The 26,269-nt window shown below is 47.2% G+C and overlaps 1 protein-coding gene across 3 annotated transcripts in view; it reads right to left on the bottom strand.

Moving 5' to 3' along the window:
• Window positions 1-26,269, bottom strand: part of LOC135896975 (leucine-rich repeat-containing protein 15-like) — a 77,999-nt gene that overhangs the window by 28,831 nt on the left and 22,899 nt on the right. Inside the window, exon 3 of one of the 3 annotated variants that reach the window (XM_065425536.2) lies at window positions 11,788-12,001. The exons of the other annotated variants lie outside the window; for them this stretch is intronic. Within the exon in view, the coding sequence (XP_065281608.2) occupies window positions 11,788-11,966 (179 nt within the window). The 5' untranslated portion in view covers window positions 11,967-12,001. The remainder of the gene's footprint in view (window positions 1-11,787; window positions 12,002-26,269) is intronic. 3 annotated transcript variants of the gene reach the window in all.

Genomic DNA, 26,269 nt, shown 5'->3' with positions numbered 1-26,269 from the left:
GAATCTCCTCCCCCCCACGATGTTTGGGTTCCGGGCTGGACTCTCTGCCCAAGACATCATGTGGCAGATACAACACGACATACTCGACCCGGGTCCCATCCGGGCGACACGCACCATTCTCGGCCTCGACGTCAGTAAAGCGTTCGACAACGTGTCGCACGCTTCTATACTGACCAACCTCTCACAGATGAATGTAGGCACTCGCACCTACAACTACATTGCCAACTTTCTTTACAACCGCACTGCTGAACTCCACATTGGAGACCTCTGCAGTGACAAAGTCACCATGGGCACCCGGGGAACACCACAGGGAGCTGTTTTGTCCCCGTTCCTATTCAACATTACTATGCGGGGCCTTCCCACACTTCTCGACACCATACCCCACATTAAGCACTCAATATACGCCGACGATATTACCCTCTGGACAAACACTGGCTCGGACAGGGAGATACAAGATTCACTTCAACAGGCAATCGACACCGTCCACACTTACGTACAGGCAAACGGTCTCGTTTGTTCGCCCACCAAGTCTGAACTGTTAGTTATACGAGACAGACGTGTTCGCCGACCCGTCCCCGACCCTCAAGAGCCAATCACGCTTCACATTGCCACCCACCCCATAGACCCCGTACAGACCATCCGCGTGTTAGGCATGCTGGTTCAGAACAACACGCAGAACTCGGAAGCCATCCAACGCCTCCGAACCACAGCCCACCAAATCAACGGCCTAATCCGCCGCATTGCCACTCGCCGCAGGGGAATGCGGGAGACCGACCTCTGCCGCCTCACACAAGCCTACCTCATTAGTAGGATTGTCTACACATACCCTTATTACCACCTCCGCCGCAAAGACGAAGAGGCAGTAAATAGCATCATCCGCTCGGCGTACAAGGCGGCAATGGGACTGCCCCAGTCCGCCAGCACACAGCGTCTCCTTCAGCTTGGAGTATACAACACCCTCACAGAGCTGATAGAGGCACACAAGACTGCACAGGTACACCGTCTTTCTCGCGCCGAACACGGTCGTGACATTCTTAATCGTCTTAATATCAACCCTACAGGTGACATCCACCCCACTGCTCCCCTCCCGACTGGAGTCTTCAGTCGGCTAGTCATCAGACCCATGGCCAAGAACATGCTACCCGGGCGTCACGATAGGCGCCGCCAACTGAAGGCACAAGCCTTAGACGTCACCTACTCCGCCGACGAACATGCCATGTACGTGGACGCGGCGAAATGCGACTGTAACACATACGTAGCCTGCGTAGCGACGCCAACCACCACTCTCATCAGTGCCGCTACAGTGCGCACACACTCCTCCACCGCTGCCGAAGAGGTTGCGATCGCGCTAGCCATCGCGGATCCCCGCACAAGCACGGTTCTCAGTGACTCTAAACAAGCCATCCAAAATTTCTCAAAAAACTCACTCTGTCTCCCCGCCGCACACATCCTCCGCGGTTGCACTCTCGACACAACTATAAGCTTAGTGTGGGTACCTGCTCACGCGGGGAACTCTGGGAACGAAGGGGTCGACCGTTTAGCCCGAGGCCTAACTAACCGGGCGGCCGGCCCCTCGAACCCAGATGCGCTCGCAGAGGCCCCCAAATCCTACGCTGAAATTACAAACTTCTATAAGGAGACGAGACGCGTGTACCCGCCTCCCCACCCCGACCTCGAACGAGCGCAAGCCACCATGCTTCGCAGACTGCAGACCGATTCAATACTCAGTCATTCTAGACTTTATTTAATCACTGGAGGGGATTATGACCCCGTCTGCACTAAGTGCGACCATGGAGTGTTCGCCACTCGGGCACACATTCTCTGGGGATGCGAGGGTAACCCTCCCCCACGATCATTACTGCCAGTTCCCTCCGAAGAGGGTTGGAACCAGCTGCTGACAAGGCAAGACAAGAAAACGCAACTCGCACTCGTTTCGTGGGCCCAAGACGTCGCCCCCACCTGGGAGCCACACTAGGCCTACCTGCCCTAACTTCCTACCCTGCAGTGGCAAAATAAAGTTGTTTCTCTCTCTCTCTCTCTCTCCGTGAGGCAAAGCATGTCGTCTCTGTTGACGTTCATATTGTGCGCCACGTCGTCCATGTGTTTCGGTAGAGAACGCAAGTTAATAGACGCATGCGACGAGGCATGCTGCCCGATCCGCCATGCGCTTACTGCGCCGTGCGTCATCTAGTGAATCGCCCGCTGAGTGGAGGCGGACCATATGCACAGCCTTGAAGATATTCGTCACTGTCGCCTAGCTGTTGCAAGGGTGGCGCCATGAAACGGTGGCGCATTGCTTAGCGTACTCGGCTACGGAGTGGTAGCAGTGACGTTGGCGCAAAAAATCGGATCCTCACCGTAGCCATGTTTTTTTTTTTTTTAGTAAGATGCAGACGCCGTAACTTGTGCGCATTTTTCTGCCACGGCTTTCTGATGACGGCGGGTTTGCACAATGAGCCAAGTAATGCTCTCGCATTAGAGAAACAGCTTCTCCTTTTCAATGCATTTGGATAGAAGCTCCCCCTCCCCCCCCCCCCCCCCAAAAAAAAGAGCTCTTCGATTTTACGTGCCGAAAGTACGACCTTATTATGAGGCACGCCAGCTGTTATGAGGCACAGCTGTTTTAACGGGTGACAAACTCAGCCTTATCTCCCTAATAATTGAGGACAGTGACGTTATTGGGCGCTATCAGTGAACGTACGTGCACCATGCGATCACCTTCTACAAAAGTTTAGGTGTATAACTGTTTTAATCACATCAATGTTCTTGATTCGCGTTGTCGCCATTGTAGGTTAGCCATGCGCTGGAGTCGTTACCCATTATATAACCCGCCGTGGTTGCTCAGTGGCTATGGTGTTGGACTGCTGAGCACGAGGTCGCGGGATCGAATCCCGGCCACGGCGGCCGCATTTCGATGTGGGCGAAAACACCCGTGTACTTAGATTTAGGTGCACGTTAAAGAACCCCAGGTGGTCGAAATTTCCAGAGTCCTCCACTACGGCGTGCCTCATAATCAGAAAGTGGTTTTGGCACGTAAAACCCCATAATTTAATTTAATTTTTACCCATTATATAAGTTATTATTCCCAATCTCACTTTGCGAGTTACGTTGTAACGTCGTTGTGTTGTTTTGACCGTTACGTGGTAATGCCGTTGTATCTGCATTCGCTGCGACACGCTCGTTCGTTTACAGAAACTATGTACATAACTGTGTAGCAGTATACGTGTAACAACACTTCTTGTTCATGAAGAAAGCAGGCACCCAGTGGTGCATTCGTGCTCCGTTCTTTTCGTCAAGTAAAAGAAAAGAAGAAAATAAAAGGAACAAAAAGGAAGACGGCGTATTTACGTACTGTCAGTTATCGCAGTAAGGAAGGAAGGAAAAAGTAGAGAAGGAAGGCAGGGAGGTTAACCAGTTTAGCCTAACCGGTTTGCTACCCTACACATGGGAGCGGGATGGGGGGGATGAAAGATGGGGAGCAGAGATAGAGAGCACATAACACGGCACACACATCTGATGTGAGTTATCGCACTGAAAACCACTTTAGTCTAAGGCCCTGGTGTTCAAGAAAAGAATAGCACCGGTTGTGCAATATGCCAGAGTTGCCGATTAAATCGCATCGCTCTGCGATCTGGAAGTCTCCTGATTAGCTGAGGTAGTGCAGCGACCGCTCCCGAAAGGCGTTCGCATCGGGTTCCATGTTCGGACCATGACAAAGCTTTCTTCAACCGCGTAGCTACCTTTCTGAGAAACACGTGTGGATTTTCTTTGTAGCTTCATGGCTACAGTTGGATAGATGGCAATGCTTCCCTGGTGGTGGTGCACTGTATAACTGTTAGGAGGGTTAATTTTTTTTCCCGTTCACTACTAGTCTTGTTTCCTTCATGACCAACAAGTGATGCGAAAGATTGACGGCAGGATGGTTTCGCTGACAGGCGTCTATATGTATTGATTCTACAATACTATTGTCACTTTCCCCTACTATATGGTCTGCGGCGGCCCAACTTAAATGCAGAAAAATAAAGTGAGGAGCGCGGGGGAAGGTCGTCAGGAATTGAGTTTGCTGAACGCGCGTCACACTTTGAGTTCGCGGGTCAATTGATTTTTCATTTATACTTGAAAATACCAATGCCAAATATTGTAATGGATAATGAAAACCGCGAAATGCGGTCTCCACGCGACATCAGAGAGTCAGCGAGCGAGTTTGACTCTAACTTTAGAAAAAGCAAGTTGTAGGGATAAACCCGTAAGTCACTGTACTCTTGTGGAGTCAATATGGGTATATTGACTCCACAAGAGACCTTTTACTCTACACTTAAACTGAAGAGCTTTGCTCAAAAACGAAATAACGGAGGGGATGAAATGGGAATTCACAGAGCTGCTGATTAGTAAAGAGCTGGTGAATGGCCTTTGTCTTTCCTATATCACATATAGGTATTTGTGACTGGACAGCGTATAGGTCAGTCGCGATCTGCTTTGACGCGCGAACAGGGAGGTGGGGGGTGGAGTGATTATTCTGTAACTGTCCCCCTAGTGGACATGTACATTCGTCTGCTGCTGAAGTTCTGATTGGCTGTGGTGGGGCACGCGTCAGAAGGAGACAGGCGCCCCCAGCCAATCAGCCCTCCAGCAGCAGACGAGATGGACATGTACACTGTGGACGCTTAGAGTATACCCTCCTCAGCTTTGCGAGTACCCGCCGTGGTTGCTCAGTGGCTATGGTGTTGGGCTGCTGAGCACTAGGTCGCGGGATCGAATCCCGGCCTCGGCGGCCGCGTATCGATGGTGGCGACATGCGAAAACAACACTGTACTTAGATTTAGGTGCACGTTAAAGAACCCCAGGTGCTCGAAATTCTGGGGTCCTCCACTACGGTGTACCTCATAATCAGAAAGTGGTTTTGACACGTAAAACCCCATAATAAAAAAAAAGCTTTGCGAGTTCCGACTTGGTCAGAAAACACCAAGTACCACAGCTTACAAAGCGCTGCACCACATTGGTGAGAACGAGTAGGGAAAAGCAGTAATGCAAGCTTAACGTGGAGACGAGAATAAATAGTGCAGGTAGTGTTAACAGCTGCTCTCTCATACTCCGAATGTTCTAACTAGTCAAGTACAAAGTGCCCCTGCATTTTCATCCTGAAACACGCAGAGGGCTGCTCTGAGTGTCACGTTGGTGGCCGGGTACACGCACTGGCAAAACTCTTCTCCCTGACGTGAAGCCTCAGTTTCTATCTCTCGGTGTTAATATTTATTATATACATCGATATGAAAAGAATACTGAAGTATAGCGAGGGGAAAGGCTGGCTAATGCTAATTAGCAGCTCACGGCAAATTAATACTGTAGTCGAAGGAGTGGCACCCGCTCAGACTGCCGCCTCCATATTTTGATTGATTTGTTGATTATTTAAACAATTTGAATGTCGAAATCAACATAGAGCTATAGGCTATGAAAAGGATTATGGTGGGGAGGCACGAATTCATTTCGACATGTTCCTAAATATAGGTTGTCGAAAAAAGACTAAAAAAATACTAAAAACACAGTGCAGGATACAATTATAAAGCCTGTGATGTTCGGTTGTCAGAGGTCTGACGACCGAACACCGTACGCCTTAAAATTGCATCGCGCACCATGTTTTTTATAGTCTTTTTTTTTCGCTGATGAGCTTGGCTAACATTAGCTTGGACACACGGTTTCAGTATACAAACGACGCTCTTGTGTCGTTTTTCAGCTGTGATTATTTGCATTCAGGTTGTGCCAGGTTATACTATCAGGGCTAGGCAATGAAACCTAAAAAAAAAAGCACCATGGAAGCGCAGTTATTACTTTTAAAATGCGGCTTGGCAAGCAACTGACATACTCAGCTCTTGCCGACTGTACCCATCCTACCCTAATCATTGTTGAAATAAATTGATAAATAATGTAGGTCTTTATAAATGTTTACGAGTGTTTGGAAAGGTGCGCCACCAGTAAACGGCAATTCTCCTATCACACTAGACGTGGCTGCAGTCAGCCCCTGTTTAATTATATTCTCGACCTCGGCTTCGCAATCTCTAAACACGCACTCTGGCGGGTGTTTGTGCGGTGGGTTATTATATTTAGTGCTCGGCGGAATGCCATGATTTGCAAGAACGAAATCTCTTTTTTAGAAACTGCAAGAACAGGTTCAAGAGATGTTACAAAGGAATACCGGATATTTAATACACGTCCAGGGCAAGCAAAACGCCACTTTCTTTATTTCTTCCTTTTTCTTTTCACCTGTGACACTGAATTAACAAAATAATAGCAAAAAAAGAAGCACAAGGTCAAGGCCAGGTATACGTCCCGTTTTTGACGCGTGTACACCGGTTTTTGCAATTTATTTCCTTTTACATCGGAAATATTTTTATCGCAGCAGCGGTTTTTCTCGAGGCCTCCCGCAGATCTCCATTTCACCAACTATACGTGATCGTGGGACATGGCTCAACACAGGACAGCACACATATAATGAGTCGGCGTGTACGTACACAGCCATCTGTACTACCGCTGCAGACGCACTGGTCACCGGCTCTGTTCTGTGCGGAATTACGCAGCGAATCTATAAGCGCTGCCTACCAATCCTCGATACAACGAATCTACGCCGTAAGGCTTGCGTAAGACATCGCAAGTGTCTCAGCAAAAGCAAATGGGGGACAACACCTTACATCAAGAAAGAACTGCAAAAGCTGTATGCTTTAGCTCGGGGCCAACTCTAATGCCACCTATTCAAATAAATGTGAAACGCAGAAATGATTTTCTGAGATAATCTCTGAGCCGATTTTAATGAAATTTGTTGCATCTGAGAGACAAAGTTAAATTGTAGTGACTGTTCGAAGCAAAATTTCCATTTATGAGATGAACTTCTTTATAAAAAATGTCGACAGTCGTTAAGTTTGAAAAGAATAGAAGCGCGAAGTTTAAAGATCAGTAACTCCGCACCGCAACAGATATCGCGGTTCTGTAAACTGAATTCGTCAGAACATTGAAAGCGGACAAATTTGATATAATAATTCGTATTTTACGTGAATTTGTTACAATGTTTACATGGATTCTGCAAATGCTCTGCTCACAAAATACGAGTGTATTTAAGAGCAAAGTATAACACGTCAATTTGGCCGCTTTAGATGTGCTATTAGATGTAATTTACAGAATTGTGATATCATTTTTCATTGCTCAGTTACAAAATGGTAAACTTGATAGATTTATTTTGTGAAAATTTTCGATTTCCAACAAGATTTTATAAAAGAAATCAACGAGCTAAATTAAAAATCTGCTTTCTATAGTCGAACTTCTAACTTATTTCTTTTAAATGCAACAAACCTAACTGAATTTGCTGCAGTAGTTGCAAAGAAAAAGGATTTCTCTTTCCCCGTGCATTTAAGAAGCCCCCGAGCTAAAACTTGCTCTTACTCTCGAGACGAACAAATATTCAAAAATTCTGAACCTCTCTCCAGGTATCAGGTACACGAAGAAAGTTACATTTAAAGCTGAAATAATGACAGAAACGACGCTACCGCAGCCATTGCTGATGGATTATCGTATCTAGTAACATAATCAAACTATATGTGGATTAAGTTTATAGATGAGTGCGAAAAGATATGTGCGCATTCATAACACCAAGTCGGCAGATAAGACACCACAATAAAGCTAATACAACAGCGAGAAAATGAAAAATAGGCAGAAAGAGACCTTCACCTATACATGATGATGATGGTGGTGATGTGGTGGTGGTGGTGGTGGAATGGCTGTCAAAGGTTTTGCGCTTTCAACATAGGGCGCTTCAACACTAACTAGTCCAATCAATCACATTACTCGGTAAAGATGGCACCTTTATAGTGCTCCACTTAAATGTTTTGCGGAGCCCTGCATTTCTTTTTCGGCTCGTAAAAAATTCCCGTCGACCCAATGTTTAACACACCCAGTACAATTTAACAACAACATACAAGGAACTGGTCGAATAATTTGTGATCATTTGCCATTTTTCGGTGTCGACTATGAATATCTTTGACCTATGTTAATAATCCAGAGTGTGTCTAAAAGCCAACGCTCCACACGCACAGCACGAATACCGACGGAAGAGGCACTGTTAGGTTGAGTAATCAAGAAGCCCAGACCAACTGATTTAGGAATGACAACAGGAGAAAGGAGACGCTGCTATGTGTTCCTTGAGCATGTCCCGATGCACCTCAAAAGATACATGTTCGACAAGGTGTAGACAGGCTCGTGGAATTAAGTCCGAAAGTTATTTATCCGCAATAAGCACATCTCGCGACCTCGTTACCGCCATATCGGTCGCTAAATTATGACTGAATACCACTAGTTATCCTTAGCCTTCTTGTAACAGTTATTTCGCCAAATTGTGCTGTCACCACCTGGATGCACCGAACCGTTTAAGCACATTACTTCCTCCCCTTTTGTGCCTCTTCTACTCTCGCATCCTCAGGCGTACATTGTATTATTTCTTGTCGGCGTCCGTTTTCCACCGGATTGTCACTGTTATCATGTTATCCCTCGGCGCAAGACGCATCTGCTGTTTCCGAATCTTTTTGACTGTTGCCGCCGATTCTATAGCGAGATATTCTTATGTAATCAGACTGCGCGCGTGATGCCAATAGCCCTGTACATTCTCAAATATACCCGAGAAGCTGCGGTTATTTAAATATGTACGGTGAGACATGTATAAATACCGGACGGACTAAGTTCAGCTTCGACGACCGACGACCGAGCTCACCACTATCATTGCTATTTAAGTGTTGCTTTTTTTTTCTGGGCCCAGTTCATCCCAATACAATGTTCGATTATTTATTCGCACTTCCTGGTAGTGCTTGCGGTTATTCACCTTCAATATAACGTGATAATATGAACGTCGCTTCGCCAGTTCGTAATTCGCTCGCAAAATATTTCTCACTCCCTTCGCTCTTCTTTTCACCCATTACGTACGTCTTCACCGTAGTTCAGCTATTTTTCTTTCCCTGTCACAATTCTGGCGCCGGCAAAATAGCCCTTATTTATAGCAACGTTCCCTACTTCACTTTAACTGCAGCTTTTCCACCCAATAAAACTTTTTGCAGAAAAGCACGCTTTACAGGTGCTTGTCAAGAACACGTGGAGCGAGTTGTCGAGAACTGAGCTGGGCTCTAAAAATGATGCGAGAAAGAAAGAAAGAAAGAAAGAAAGAAAGAAAGAGGGAAAGAAAGAAAGGAAGAAAGAAATAAAGAAAGAAAGAAAGAAAGAAAGAAAGAAAGAAAGGAAAGACTTCGTATAAGCTTTCTAGTCATTTATTAAAATTTGTCTTCAAGACTGTATATTTCTGCCTCTTGGCTATGCGTTGCCTGTGGCCGTTAATTACTTGGTATTTTTTTTTATCTCCGCAAGCGCGAAGTGGCACTCAATAAAGGAGAGCTCCCTGCCGGATTTTAAGGAACCACCTCTTAGCAGACGATCAGTCATCGCTGTTTTTTTTTCTCTGGCGTAAGTAGAATAAGTAAAGACTGGAATGTGACAGGGGTTCCTATGCATAACGCTCAGTATACCTATCGTTTAATATGCCCAACGTTTAGTATGAGTGAAGTCTGTTCAGTTCGCTAGCCGTGCTGCGTTAAGTTCGTCAAAGCCGTGTGCAAAGGCTTCGTTGATTATGCGCAATGCGATAATAAGACGTATAATAAAGAACGTTTAGGAAGCGCAGAATAAGGCGACAATGTGGAAAACAAGAATAATGAAAACGACTTCGATATTGTAGCTAACCCCACCTCACTTGAAGAACAAGGCTGCTCCTTTCTTGTCAGCATCCTATTTTACCTCATAGCTCTTTAATAACTGTATTTGCATTCAAACAAATTGCAGTGACCGCCTGCTGCCTTAAACACAAACATTAAAGGTGTATTAAACAAATGCCTTGAAGGTCTCTAGCTGCGAACCTCAATATTCCCTTGACGCACTACTAATACATCTTGTAGCCAAGTGCCACTGAGACCTGCGTTGACTATAGTTTATTTGACGACGAAGTGTTCCGGACGAAGTGTTCATTATGAAACAGGACAAAAATTATCGCTTTAGCGTGAAAATTGACTCGCCTAAATCATAAAGTTTTACGTGCCAAAGCCACTTTCTGATTATGAGGCACGCCGTAGCGTGGGACTCCGGAAATTTTGACTACTTGGGGTTCTTTAACGTGCACCTAAATATAAGTACACGTGTGCTTTCGAATTTCCCCTCATCGAAATGCGGCCGCCGTGGCCGGGATTCGATCCCGCGACCTCGTGCTCAGCAGCCCAACACCAGAAAATTGACTCGCTGTGAACTGAACAAGATATATATATATATATATATATATATATATATATATATATATATATATATATATATATATATATATATATATATATACTCGTTAATGGATCCTGGAGGGGCTTGCCTGGCGGCGCGTCTAGCATGCTAAACTCCACATGGACGGGATGAAAAATGAAATGAATGCACAGTGAACGACACATGTACCCAACATACACAAAACACAACACTCAACTAAAGTGTTTCATTGAGGTCAGAGTCTCTAAGGAGACTTAGAAGTGCCCTCGTTGCACGAGATGCACAGACAGCGTTAGTCAAAGGGTCGCGGATGTGTCTTAGCTCAAAGGATGACTCTTTTATGAATGCTCAGTGCGAACATTAAGGCTGTTCTTTGTAGTGTAAGTAACCTGCAAGCGCAGACTAGGTCAGTTATGCTGTCCCGCACATTGCACGCCGAGCACAGTGGCGACTTTATCTGTTTGATTTTAAATATTAAATTATTAGTGTTTGCGACATTTAGACGAATTCGGAGTAGACATGCGCAATGGCGCTTGTTAAGGTCACGTGGCACGCGAAACTCGCACATATGGAGTCGTAAGTGCAAACTAGGAACATACTGTTGTTCTGAGTCGGCCCATACAGCCCGCTGCGCGCGCCACGCGAAATGAGGTATAAGAGCTAATGAGGTATAAGAGCTAAGGTATTGGGAGAGGCTCTCTAGACTTGTGTAGACGCTGTACACATGTGCGTGTCATCAGCAAAAGCAGGCGTGTACCTTCAGAAGAAGAAGAATGTAAACTTTAATGAAAAGAATGGTCCGGCAGTTTTTGTTGTGGTGGCCTCAGGTGAACATTTTTTTAACGCTGTGTTTCTGCGTCGTTGTCAACGCGTGCTCTACCGACGTCCTGGAATTAACTTCCAGCAAATGATTTCCTAAGTCTTTGTAGCTGCTAATAATGCGAAATGCCACCTGTACGTTAAGCAACCGGCAATGAAACATGCGGTTAGTTCGTGCAGTTGCAACTTCATCCTCTGTTCCAGTTTATCGACAGGTTCCCGGTCTTAAAGACGCGTTTTCATTGATTTCGGCCGTATCCGTACCTTCCCACCACCGACTTCGCCATATACTCTCTCCTACCGTTCCCTTCAAAAGGTGCAGGAGGCTTGTGCAACCGTTCGGGCTCACTCGCAATAAGTAGACACCGGCGCGTGCGCCCCAGGAAAACTCCAGAAGTGATCAGTCACCGCGGCAGCCAGAAGTCTCCCCGAAGACGAAACAGAAAGAGAAGAGCGCCGGCAGCAGAGTGGGGATCCAAAATTTTTCTGCCTCACTGGAATCTACAATATATATATTTAAAGAAGGAGACCAGAAAACGCTTACAAATAACGGACCCACCGAAGTCCTCAGCCAAAATGCGCTAACGCCTCGTGCGCACATACCCTTCCGGTCCAAAATAAGTAAAGCATGCATCCGCTCACCCTACGACGCATCCATTGTGAAGGTGGCCCACAAAGGAGCCGGAGGACTTCTCTGGCGCCACAATGCGCGCGCGCCCGGCAAAATTAAGGGGGGTGGCCGTGGGTGCTGAGAAGGCAGGAGGGTTTGGGAGTGCGGAGGCAGACGAAGAAGGTGGTGGCGAAAGAATTTCTTCCTCCATTTTTTGTTATATTAACGTTCAGGTGGCGGCGTTGCCTAGAAAAAAAGAACAAAAAAAGAACGAGGTATACGGCTACAGGAAGAGTAAGTGGAAAGGAGGAAGACGGTGGGGTTACGGCCGGTCTCGCTAAAGCTGTTCAGTGTGCTGGAAGCTACAGAGCTCTTGTGAGAGCTAATCTCGAACTGATATGACGAACCTGTTTGCTCGTAGAATGGGCTTGTGATTGGCTTATCACTGAGGGTAGCTGACGGTTCGATGACGTTGGTGCAGACATAATAATAACATTTCCTGCGAGCGAACGCTGATACCGGATCCAATTAAATGTATATAAAACTCCGCGTATCGTTCCCCATTGCCCTCTCACGCACACTCAACGAAAAAAATAGAGAAAGAAAGAAAGAAAGAAAGAAAGAAAGAAAGAAAGAAAGAAAGAAAGAAAGAAAGAAAGAAAGAAAGAAAGAGAGAAAGAAAGAAAGAAAGAAAGACTCCTCTAAAGGATCTCGTTCAAGAATGCCGACAACCTGGCCGAAAGCGGACCTATTTGGGGCTCCTGATTAACTGGCACCTAGCTCCAGCTTCTGCGGCACTGCGCCGTTTTATTGAGATCGTGTGCAGAGGAGGAGCGAAGAAAGTGGGGAGGGCGGAGGGCTGTTCCACCAGCTGTGGCCAACCCCGCCAAGTGCCTATGGAAATGTGCGCGCGCTGTTCGTTTCTTCGGCCCTCGCTGTATCCTTTATAGCGGCACCGCGCCGAAGCCAAGGGCACCACGTCGTTTCGTCCTCCGGGCCTGATATTCTTTGCCTCGCCCGCGGTGAGAGCTGTTAATTCCGAGCCGTTTTACACGTCGACCGCGCGCAGCACAGCCGCGTTTGGCACATTTATTCGCCTCTCCCTGGCGCGGCCTTTCCCTCACTCTCTCCTTTCTTTTCGCTTAGCCGCTCCGTACCCACAGCCTAAATCCCCTTTTCTTATTCCTAAACGAGTCGACAATTTTCCATTCGAGCGTGCAACGGATAGGCGGCATGAGAGCTAGCTAGCTCTTTGTGGTGTCGCGGAGTTCGGCGCTGCTACTCAATAAGTTTGAAACACTCTGCGAGTGTTTCAATGTTCAGAGAAAGTTCGGATTCAGTTAAAGAAATAAATAAAAAGAGTATGTTTACCTCGGGATTCTAGAGGATCGAACTTGTACAAGTTCCTCACTTCGTGCCAAAGCGTTTGGTGTTCTCAAGGAAAAGCACTTTGCATGCATGTGCACGAAGGTGGATGCGGCGAAGCCAGATGCGGATGACGTGTAATAGAACGTAATTTGTAGGATGAAAGAAAGTTATTAGCGTGATGAATTTTACGCACAACGATGGGTGAAGTCTTTTTTTGTTATTAAGCATCGTTGCTTGTAGAGATAACGAGTTTGAAGAAGAAATGTGTAAGATAATACTTTCGTCGCAAGTCATCTTGGCACATGCAGCAAGCTCCAGAACATCCTTGGTCGTAAAAAAAAGAAGAAAAAAGCCCGGCTTCCGAACAGCGATACCATCATCTTTTCGGAGCTTTCTTTTTATTTACCAAATTTTTACAATTTAGTAAAATAGTCTGGTTATCTTCAACGAGCTTCAGTACTACACTTTGCAGGAGTGCAGTGTTAAGTGCCATTGATCGCCAGTGATCAGCGGTATCTCGTCGGAGACACGAAGCATCGTCAACGATACGGGACGTCATCACAATGATTTATACTGTTTTACCTCGATAATTTGCCGTGCTTTATTCTATGAGCTCGCCAGTCAAACGGCCGTACGTGTTGGCTTGCATCCGTCGCATCGAAGAAAAAGAAATGAAAAAGGAGGAGGGGGGGGGGGGGTTGGAACTTCACATTTTGTACTATGCAATCTTTCTTACTGGTACCTCATCGACGTTGTAGAGAAGTGACATTTCAAAATAATTACGTACGTCCTATATTCTCTCTCTCTCTCTCTCTAGCCAAGTACTTCAGAGTCGCGCGTTTCAGGGTTACGCTACCAAGTAACAAGGGCAACATTATTGTCTGGAGAGGAACCTTTCATCACACAAGTGCATGATGACATCGTATGAGGCGTTTTACTTCATTTCGACCGACGTCAACCAAATAACCTGTCGGAAAGATTAATTGCGGTTAAAGCGTAATTTAATTATTCAGAGCAACAAGTGATATATCCACGAAAGATTTACTTAATATACAACTAAATGACTACCTTGAACGCCAATGGTAAAGTGTTCAACTGCCCTGGTAAGAATTCTTTTTTTCGCATATAATAATAATAATAATAATAATAATAATAATAATAATAATAATAATAATAATAATAATAATAATAATAATAATAATAATAATAATAATAATCAGCCTGTGTTATGTCCACTGCAGGACGAAGGCCTCCCCATGCGACCTCCAATGACCCCTGTCCTGCGCCTACCGGTTCCAAGTTCCAACTAGCACCCGCGAATTTCCTAATTTCATCGCACCACCTAGTCTTCTCCCTTCCTCTACAGCGCTTCCCTTCTCTTGGTATCCATTTTGTAGCCCTAATGGTACAACGGTTATCTAACCTGCGCATTACATGACCCGCCCAGCACCATCTTTTTCTCTTAAATGTCAATTAGAATATCGACTATACCCGTTTGCTATCTGATCCAAACCGCTCACTTTTTGTCTCTCAAGGTTATGCCTAGCATTCTTCGTTAGTACCTTGCGTTGTGCATATCTAGATGCACGTATATTATCGAGTGTGTTCGTTCGCATACGTCTCTTTTTTTTTTACCGTGGCCATCAGGTAAGTTCTAGTTTGCCTATGGCAAAAGCCAGAAGTCACAGGTTTCCGCGATAGCCGCGCCTTCCACCACAGTGTCTACAACAGACGCCCACGACATCGCACCATTATTCCTAGGGAGTACAGGCCGGTATATGGATACGTCAGTGCCTGGGCGAGAACGAAAACAGAGAGGAAAAAAGAGAAAAAGAAAGGAGGAAGGCACTGTTGTGTCAAGAGAAAAAAAGAAAGCAATTTTCACTGCAAGAATTGAAAACGATGAAACAAAAGCCAAGGCATAACACGATCCCAGTGCGAGGCACAAGTGACGGAAGCAGGAAGACGACGGGGGCAAGAAGCGTTTTTGCTACGAAGTGATTTTTACCGTGCGAGAAACAGAACCGCGTGCCCGTATAACAAGCCATGCGGCCGAGGCTGCGCCACACAAGGCAGGCGAATCGAGCGTCAGGTGCAGGAGTGCGATCGGGCGTCGACTCGCGCGGATCAAACCGGCGTTCTCGGGGGCCAAGAAATGAGCCCATTCTTCCACATAAGGGAACCAGGCTTCAATGGCCGCACACGCCAGCCGTATACACACACACACACACACACATCTTCCCCGCACATTCAACCCCTATCACGACCCTCGGTGATTTTCCAGAGTCGAGTGAAAGATCCACGCAGGAAACAAGCACACTTTTTGTAGCAAGTGGTGGCCCTTAAAGCTCTCATCCAGCTTTTTTTCTTCTTGCGTGTTCGTTTCTGAAACACATGCACGCACACACGCATGAACACACACAAAAGTACGGACTGGCGAACAGGTGTGAACGCATACCCATAAATACACAAAAAGAAACCCGCGCGAACGCACACCAAGCAGGTAATCTCTCCCTATCTCGCGAACTTTCTCTCTCCGTTAAGAGCGGGCTCCGCCGACACATACGCTAACGTGAACACAGAGTACTCCACGTATTGAAGTCTTTCTTCACGCACTAATTCACTCTCCCTCCGTTCCTCTTACGCACGTGCACACACAAAAAAGAAAGGAAGAACACGCACGAATGTAGGAATGTACCAAAGTAAAGTCAAAGCTCGTCCTATACTTCCTGCAAAGGATCGAGGAGAAAACTGCTCTAGCCGAGTCGACAGGTGGAGGGATGGGGTAGGTGCTGCGGCTGCTCCGTATCACTTTGTCGAACGGCTTCCCTCCAAAGCTGTAGTCTCCGCTTTCGGGCACTCTGTCGTCGCCGTGGTTTGTTTATTTTTATTCTTTTCTTTTGTTCCACAGGGAACCTGTGTCAAGACCTGAGGCGCCCTCATCGCGGAGTTCTAGCGGTGGAATGACTCCGCGCGGCTTACAGCAAACGGGTAGAAAAGAGAGGAAATTGTTTTCCAACGTCTCTCTTCTCCGCGGTTTGAAACAAATGAGGCGATCGTTTAGTTTTCAAGAAACAATGCAATCAATGGACGAAGATGCCTAAAGAGAGAGAGAGAAAAAAGAAAGCAAGGAAAGGAGAGGCGGGGAGGATAACCAGAAACGTGTCCGGTTGGCTACTCTGAAATGGCTTTAGGAAAAAAGGAATAACAAAAGAGATAGAGAAGGAGAGAGAGAGAAAACTAGAATAAAGGGCGAGAGTGGGCACTGCGCGCACTCACCCAGGAGGATGCACAGGACTAGAAACGGTCGCTCAGGCCGGTGCCCTTCGAACACTCCGTTAGTGTGCGAATAGCTTTTTGTGCCAGCAACCGATGCAACCACGGTCCCACGGTATTATACTCGGAAGATGGTCTTGATCAAACTGGGTTCAAGGATGTCTGCAGAGAAAGGCTTTGGGTGTCGCACCAAGAACAGGTGCGCCACAGTTTGCTCGATGGTTTCCTCGCATCTACAGCCGTTACACTTGGAACTGTCGGTAATTTCATTTGGGTATCAATGAGCGTTCATAAACGCCACTCCAAGTCATAAGTTAAACATTCTTAGATACTTAGAAGAACGTGTAAATGTAGCCTCCTATTTGCGACTCGAAAATGTGAAACCGGAAACGCATTCGCAATGGAAAGTAGGCATACGTCACTAGTACATGTAGATTCGTTACCACTGTCTTCACATTTACCTTCTTGCCCTCGTTACTTCTCCGTCAATTCAGAAAGGTTGTAGATTAGACCACTTACTAATCAAATTTATAACTGCAAACGTCTATAGAGGAAAATGCGGACGAAGCCGACGACAAAATAAAGAATATGACTCTCGTGTTTTTCTTTCGTCGTCTCTGTTCCCGTCTCAGGCTGCACAGTTCGCATAATTCTCTGTCAAAATAGAGATACAGAAATACATTAGGAATTAAGGGGGTTGCTTGCTTCCGTAAGAGCCGGCTAATAAGCCACGCATTTAACTTAGACCCTATCGAAAAGAGTAAAGTCGGACGTTATCGACAACGGCCGACATTACTCTTTTGCGGTAGACTGTTCATTTGGTATGCATATATTACGTATACTACCCAGAGTGAGCAGCAGTGAGCGGAATGAACATTAATGGTAAAAAGAAACCAGAAATTGGTGGAGGGGGGGGGGGGTATTGCTTTTATTTTCCACAATTCATGGGAGAGCGTACTTGCGGTCACCATTTCCCTAATAGTGCTTTAGGCTTCCATGCTACAGAAATGATTAAATTACGCGTGAATCTGAGTCACGCTGCTTTCTCACGCGCTCAACTTACTGGAGTAGACGGGCGGAGTTGTTCCGCCTCCGACTCTTGAGCTCGGCTTCGTGCGCCGATTTACTCGAGCTTTCGCTCCAACAACGACTTTGCGGCTGCCTGCATGACTTTTGATACTTCTGTGTCTATGGATCTATGACATTATGTCTGGTCTGGTATTCTTCTGCGACGTTGCGCCTCGGCACGCTTGCGTTTCGCGAGCTGACCTGCGGGCAGTCACTTGGAGATCTTGGTGGGTCGATTCTGCAGGTAATCTCTCAAAGGAGTGACTACGCTATTTCCAAGAACATTCATTCACTCAGAGGAGTGAGTCGGCTGGTTGCTGAGGAAATCACTCGGATGAGCGGGCCGACTTCAGAGGTTCTTTTTAAGAGGAGTGGAACAACCATCTTGCAGGCGATCAGTCAGGCGGGAGGACCGATTTTGGAGGCAGTTAAGCGAATGAGTGGGTTGATCGTGAGGGCAATCACTCGAAGGAGTGAGTGGGTCTATCTGGGAGGTAGTGAGTACAAAAAAAAAGAAGTTATAGTCGCAGCTTCGACCGAAAGACCAAGCACTGATGGCGACAGCAATGTAGTGAAGAACTACACGAAGTAAGGTTCGTATCTTTATTGGTCCAATAAATTGCAGTAAACATTCTCTTATTAAGTAAATTAAAAATCACCGTGTCACGCGTGCACATGCAAACATGAGTATATCTCATTCGATGACCACGAGCACTGGCTGTCTTGACGCTGGCGTGATGGAGATCGCAAGCAGAGGGAATCGAACGCTTCGCGTTGTCTCTCACTTCAAGGCGTCTCCGAAACTTGAGATTACGCGACTTCCAACGCCAGGTACCCGGAGAAACAGCGCCTATAAAGGGACCAGCCATCTCGGCTCGCCCTGCATGTGCACCCGCCTACCCTTAAGCCAGCTTCCAAGCACCTGGACACGTGACCTCCAACATAGGGCACGCGGGAGGACAGCGCGCATCAAACCACCATCCTTCTCGGCTCACCTTTCCACGCTGTCCTCTCGCACTTGGTCTTTATACGGAACCTCACGGCTACTCCGACGACGAAAACTAACCTGGAGTGTGCATATCAATGCTACAGCAATTAAATTGAGTGCGCCTGTAGCGGAGATATCGCGGAGCTTGAGACAGTGGACAGAATCAGTCCGACGAATGAGTGAGTGAAACAACTTTATTTGGTCCACAATAGACGCGAGTAAAGTCAACGTCACCTAGCTAGGCCCACTCGGATGGATGAATGGATGGATACAACTTTCTTGTACGTCCCGCAACGTTTAACGCGACCCGGGCGCAGGTCTCCCACCGAGGAACGTCAAGGCCCTGCCTCAACGCCGCCTCACGGGCTTGCTGGATTGCCCACGCCTGGATTCCGAGGTCTGAGCTGCGCAGAGCGGTGGCCCACCTCGACGACAGGGTCTCCGGAGTAACTGCCATCCATACTATAACTATACATTGCCCTCCCACAGCATGTGTTTGAGAGTTGCTGGTCCTTCCCTGCACAATTTGCGCGTGTCGTCCTGATGCTTATCTGGGAAGATACGTTTCAGACGGAATAGATTAGGGAAGGCCCACTCGGGGATGATAAAAAATATCTAATAGCTAATATAATTATGTGCCGGTCTTTCGGCATGTGTCCACGTCTGGTTGCAATACTTGTGCAGGGTCTTAATAGCATCCCGGCGCTTCTGACCTCAGGGATGACAAGAAGGCCTTCGTCGCTAATGTCCAAAACTTCGGAGAGTGCTATATGCGTTTTGGAGCGAGGTACGATTACCCGTGCAGTGGGCCGTATATTTGCGACAACCTCTTGCGCTAACAAATACGGTTGTATACATCTATATAACAGAGAAACTGCTAAACTACTGTTGCTCTGCTCTGTTCGCTGTTTACTTGCAAAATTAATACTGCGTCTCCCTTGCTCTTCGGATCGACGAGCATCCGTGGGAAAACCAGCGAGCCAGAAGCCACAACGCATTGTCACCTGTGTTGTGGAGGCCTAATGCAGAACAAGGAACGGGCACAACGATCCCGCACGCGTGCTTGCACGCAAAGCGCGCACGCTCTCTCGCTAGTACTCACGCATACCTGTACAACAAACGAAAGCACGCAAAGGCGGCACACCGCAGTGAAGCTACCAGCCTCAGCCTAAGAAGAGCGCTTTACCGTTCTTACTTCGACTCGGCAACGATCGGAGCTTCCCAGGAAGCATGCCTGGTCGGCAGTGAAAGCAAACCTTCCGCTATCGGTATCCACGTACTTCACCGGCGCTGAGTGTTCCTCTTGCACCTCTACATCACGGAAAAGCCTTTGATGCGACGCCTCCTTTCAACCGCGCCACGCTGCATAAAGAGCTGGCGCCATTCTTGAATAGAGCTGCGCTAAGAATTCGGGAAGCCGGAGAGACACCCGCGAGGTGTGCGCTCGTACAGTGATACGAAAACGGTCCCCATTGTCGCTTTGCTTTGAAGGAAACGACGAGCGGTACGACGCGCTGAAGCGATACGGCCACACCGAATACTGTTAGCGCCACGCAAAGGCTTTTCGATGCCGCGAATACACTGCCGCGAATACATCCAGCATGAAGCTTCATACCTGCACAGCACCGTATGCAGCATCGGCAGTAACCGGTAACTGATCGCTCCGAGATTGGTGACAAGGCACAGTTACTGTTATTCTTGGATACCGTAGTTATCTCTCAAGAATCACACAAACTCGTAAAAAGCTAGTTAGAATAAAGAAAGTGGATTGTCTGTGTACAACGCCGGGCCTTCTTTTTAAACAATCGATCTCAGCTTTACCGCTTTCAGACAACACTGACTGGAGAAAAACCAGCGAAATCGAAAGCAACGAAAAAAGAAAGAAAAGAGAAATATGCAGGACGAACGCATTATATGTAAGCTATCGGGCGTCATGTTGCTGTGTGAGTTTACACGAAAGGTATAGCACAAATTTGTTGAGTTCAAAGAAAGCCCTTCGCTGCACCAAAGCGTCGCGTCTGCGCACGGGTGCCGCTCTGTCACCCCGCGAACTCTTCCATTAGCTAACTTATTAGTCAGCGCGGTGCCCGTACCTTTCCGAACTCTTAATTCATACGAACTGTGGCTTCAAAATTTGCGACCTTCAGCTCCCGGACGCAAACAGTTTTCAGTGTTGGAATACTTAACGGCAGTGAAGCGAAAGTAGTCACATGCGAATATGTGGCGTTAAAAGAAGCATCAGGGGAGGAAGAAGGCCCTCACGAAAAAACAATATTAAAAAATTCGGCAGAGACACTTACGATTGCTTACGTGTGAGCATACGAAAGCTTAGAGCCCCTTTGGTGAAATGTTTTCGATTGATGTTTTCTACACATTAAAGTTCTTTCTAAAAAAATTAAATTATGGAGTTTTACATGCCAGAACCACGATCTGATTAGGAGGCATGCCGTAGTGAGGGACTCCGGAAACTTGGGCCACATGAAGTTCTTTAACGTGAACATAAATCTAACTAACCGGGTGTTTTCACATTTCGCCCCCATCGAAATGCGGCCGCCGTGGCCGGGATTCCATCCCGCGACCGCGTGCTCAGCAGCCCACCACTATATAGCCACAAAGCCACCGCGACGGGTTTAAAGTTCTTTCTGCTGATTTGGTGTGCGTGGTTGTGTATATATACTGGCCACACACAGGTTCTTTTTATACAGTCGTGACGTGGCGTCGTGAGTCCTTCGCAGTAGACGCAGCACCGATGAAATCCGAAGAGAAAGTGACGCGCGGTAGGCGGCACGCTCATTTTGTAATACACTCAAGACTTGGCCCCGCCCTCCTCCCCATAGGCTGCGCCGTCAAGTGCACAATGACGCATGCACTAGGCCACACCTTCAGTAAGCAAGATGGTTGTGACGTGTGCTATGACGCACACAGTAGGGACACCTTCAGTCAGCCAGAACCGTGGAGCCACCGTGTCGTCGGGGTAGCGTGCTCGCTCGTCTCACACCCGGAGGCCCGGGCTCGATTACCATCCAGGCCGAAAAATACCACATTTTCTTTACAAAGCCATTAATTTACTTTGTTTACAGGAACGTCCCCGAGAAAGTCGACGTCAGCCCGAGCATTTTTGACGTGTTTCTGCTCTTTGCGCCGCCTGCCATTTTCGGTACCATCGATCGGTCACGCCGACGACGCCGACGGATTTTCGCGAAATGGGGCATATAATGCTTTCGCATTAAAACGAAGTATGGCGGATCACCTGTGTGTCTGCGTCACGCACAAATCGCAACACACGATCCTACAGCAGCTGCCAGCATTGTCATAACTTTCACGTAACGCGACCGCCTCAAACTTTTCTTCCATCGATTACAAGAAGGGCTCGCTCTAGCGCCATGATATACACAGTGGGTCATTTTCAGCCTCGCATTCAAGTACAGGCCCCTTACTCCCCTTCCATTCCTCCCTCTCTCTTCGAGATTTCCAGTGTTTCAAGGATTTCAGAGATCCTTGAAGCGGCGCATTATCGGCGACTGCAGTGAGGAGAGCGCATTAAAATGGAGACTCGCGTGAGACCCGTCAGTCCGCATTAGCGAGAGTGAAATGAAACGCACAGCTACATTGACGCATGCACAAAAGGAGTACAAAAGGACGAATGCACAAAAGAAAAAAAAAAGGAGGAGGAAGAAGAAGATAACACCGAAGGAAAGCGGGAAGAAGGACGTTTGTTCTCCGTCCCGGCCGGACTTTCAAGATCGATGATCGATTCCACCCTTCTATATTACAACTACTTTTTTCCCCCTTTCTGTAGCTTTGCTTCCTGACGCCGCCAGTCGCATATATTTCGTCAGGGTTTTGAGCAAGTTAAAAGTTGTACTGCTGTATCCGCTTTGCGCTTGCTTTTCTGTTCCGTTTCGAGTGAAATAAAGGCAGGATCGAACAACGATTCTAATTCATCCGGATCGTGGTTCACCAAAGCCGCGAGTGTACCAGCTTGGCGGTACAATACGCGATTGCTTTAGGGTGTTTAGAGGGTCTGCAGGCATAACGCGCAGTTTCTCGCATTGTTGGCATACAATCACTCTTTTCCGTTGCGCTTCATTGAACTGGATTGTCATGTGGCATTCTACTAATCTTAACGGCTGAAGTTCTAAACCTCTGTCACTCGAAAAAGTGGATGAAGCAGCTGAAGAAATATATACTGCTTTAAAAGTGTGCCGACGGTAGACTCAGCACCACAATAGGGCGGGTGCAAACAGAGATTTTCGAATCTGATCGAACACGATATTAAAATGATAGTTTAAGACTATCAGATGCTTTTATTTTCTTCTAGTAGTAGAGTTAAGGTTAAGTAGTAAGAGTTAAGGTTATCAACATATGCCAAGCAATTAAGCCACTTTTAGAAAGATCTCAACAGAAACACGTTGAACTAAACAACCGTAAAAAGGCAACGAGTGAAACGTTCTCAAATTTTCTCAACACATTGGCAGTAATATAACAGAGAAAACAAACACGACCAAACATACGTGCAAATTACATCTGCATTGTGTACAAATGAAACATTGAAATAACTTTTATATGATACCTTAGAGAAAATGAATGACATCTAGGTTAACAGCATCACAGATCATGTTAGTCACATCAAAGAGGGAAAGCTTTCGGGCAGCCTCTCAAGCAACAACCACAAAAACAAGAAAGAAAAGAAAGACACAACACGAGTGACCGCCCTTCACGCTCTACTACACTAGCGGCATTCATTTTTTTTTTTTGCAATGCAAGAATGGCACGTCCTGACGAAAATATAGATTCTCTAAGATGGAAGATAATTTCTATGAAGGGCTGAGTATAGCCGAGAGGACTCCAGGCACTCTAGGCGACCCTAAACACTCTGCTATTGCCTAGATTTCTGCTCATATGTGATGCTGCAATTCTGGTAAGTTAATGGTTTTAGTCATAAACGAAATTCGAAAGTAACGAATATAAATTTACTTGATCTGAAACAAAAGTCGCAGTTTGGCCTGAAAGGCGAAACATCGATTGCTATAGCAAATTAGCAGTCAGTTATACCAAGTGAAGATAGTTTCATCGGCCGTATAAACTTGTAAACATTCACTTACTAAATTAACAAGCATGGTGTTGTGCGCGCACAAGCAAACATAACACATCTCACACGATGACCGCGCGCACTCGCTGTCAAAACGCTGGAGTGAGAAAGAGCGGCAGCAGCAGCGAGCGAATTGACTTTCGCGCTACCTCTGGTTTCAATTCGAAATAAGCGGCGAGAACACGTCAAATACGAAGTTATCAGCACTCGGTGCACTTTGCCACCATCACAGACCGTTTTCAAGATAGGGCCTGCGCGGCCGTGCCATACACAGCCGCCGCCAAAGCACCCCCTCCCCCCACTCTTCCTCTCTCCTCGATGCCTTGCTCGCGACGGAAGACGGCGCGCCTCCTCCCCGCTTTCCTACCTTGCGCGCACGAGATTGAGCCACCGTTATCGGCTCACTCGCACGCTTTCACTTGCTCATACTGCATACGGCGCGCGGCGACGATGTTATCGCGCTTGGAGTTTACACGGAACATAACAGTGACGGTGACGGCAGAAATCCGCCAGGAGTGTCCATATAATTGCTATCGCAATAAAAAAAGAAAACTGGAACTTTCAAAAGGGCGAATCATTCGCAGTGATATGAATGTTCAGCATTTCGGTTAAACCCCTTCGGAATGTGTTTTAATACGCAGTTGCGATATGATGGCGCGACACAGCACGCAAGGCAACTGCTTCTGGGGAGAAGGAACAGCGCCTTGGCAGCTACCAGGCGTCTCACAATCCTGACGCGATGAAGAGCGCCGCCAGAGGCGCTGCAGGTACACGAGATGAGTCCGACGCGAAACCGTCGGCGTCAGTCAGTGCTGCAGTGAAATGTTAGGTAACGTTAGCTTGATGTTTACTGTCTGTTCCACTCAGAAGAGCGCATACACACAGCATCTCAGCAGGATCGCTAGTGTCCTTGTAGTACGCGTACGCACAATGTCCACGCCAGCGGCGGAAGGGAACACGCCGCCTTGGCTACGCCACCGAGCTGATTCAGAGGAGCGTTGACGGTGCGTCTACTTCATTTCGTCGTTTTCACAGCCAAACGCACTCCGCCTCCCTGGAGACCCTCTAGCTTAGTTCCGCGCCCAAGCGGCGATTGCGTCGTCAGTAGCTGGACAGTACGACGGCGTTGACGGCGGATGCGCCTCAAGCGCCCGCATAATTGCCATCGCAGTTATATTGTGATAGCAATTAAAGAGGGCACATATAAACGCGGACCAGATAGCTTAATGCGCAGCTTCAATTTATTTTTTTCGAGAGGAACTTATTGTTAGGTAGCATTTCTTTCATTTCGAGGGTTTACTTTCGGTGCTAAAAATATTCCACCAAAGGTAGGTTATCAGAGGTGCTTGTTTCGGTTGTGTCTAAACGCACCTATTAGCTCTACAGTTACCATATTAGTGACCAGGTGACAAAGTATCGTTAGTTTACTTATTTATAGGGCGCAATAAATGTATTGACGTCTAGACGACGAGTACAGCGAAAGCAATCGCATATAAGAACATCAGATAGATTTAGTTTGCACACTCCGTTTATTGCGTGCCGCACATAATACATGCTTCTGTGACGTTCACTACAGGCTAACTTCACTGTTCTGAACTAATTTCATCGAAATAACGTTTTGCCTGCTTGTTGAGAAATTTCACATTAACCAAAGCAGGCCTCCATGGACATCACTGCAGCGGAACTGTGGGTGCGGCCGAAATATTGGTATCTGCAGACCTACACACGCTGACATCTATGCCGGTAAAGCCATCTTCCTATTCATTATTTTATCCCAGCAACGTCGCCCGTAGACGGCCTACGCCATCCATCAAAACGCCGAGGCGCCACGTGCAAGACACACACCGAAACTCGCCTCACGTCAGCATTTCCAGCCTCGCTTGTAACTTTGGCGGAACAGCTGCACAAAGTACAATCTACAACTGCGACGTTCGTGTGAAGCAGTTTGCTGTTTGGAGTTAACGAGTGCGCCGAAATCTGAGAACGCCGCCGCCGCCCGCGAACAAAAGCAGCAGCAGTATCAAAAGACGAATTACTCCTGCTTCTGCGCAGCTCATTTAGCACCGTCTTTTTTTTTCTATTCCTTCGCTCCGACGGAACCTGATTTCAGCACAACTAGCTACACGTATGCTACACCCAAACGTGTCGACCTGAGGGGAAAAAAGCAAAAGAAAAAAAAAAGACATTTCGATACATCCGAATCTGCGCATGCCGGTCTTTAGCGCTGACAGTTAAGGAAAGGATATAGAAAAGAAAAAGAAAAGTCAGTTAGGATAAAAAAAAGAACAGAAATATCTGCTTTTCCCGTGCTGCCTGTTGCCGTCAACGCGCAGGTTCGTGCCACGCACTTGCTATACCGGCGCGATTCGCTGGTGGCAACACCGCGGGTCCCTTCCGAACGAAAAACCAGCGGCCCGCGCGGTCTGCTAGCGGAGAACCATCATCGATCAAGCCGCAGGCTACGCTTCATTACCCGCCTCGGGATCCCTCCTCCTCACTGGCTCACACCTTCCGCCCCCACTTTCCTTTTTTATTATCGTTATTATTTCCGAAATGCCTGGCTTGGCGCCCCTGCTTGAGCCAACAAGTTAGCCAGGAAATGGAAACCGCGCTGGCGACGCGGTCTTCATCAGGAACGTCTGATGACGCACGTGCGCGCTGGCGGAAAGAGGCAGCGCTCCTCCTCCTCCTCGGAGGCATCGGCGAGCCCCGATATGCCGAG

The sequence above is a fragment of the Dermacentor albipictus genome, chromosome 3 (genome assembly GCF_038994185.2).
Source record: "Dermacentor albipictus isolate Rhodes 1998 colony chromosome 3, USDA_Dalb.pri_finalv2, whole genome shotgun sequence".
NCBI lineage: Eukaryota > Metazoa > Arthropoda > Arachnida > Ixodida > Ixodidae > Dermacentor > Dermacentor albipictus.
Note: the sequence above shows the minus strand (reverse complement) of the source record. Positions and strands in the feature narration are given on the sequence as shown.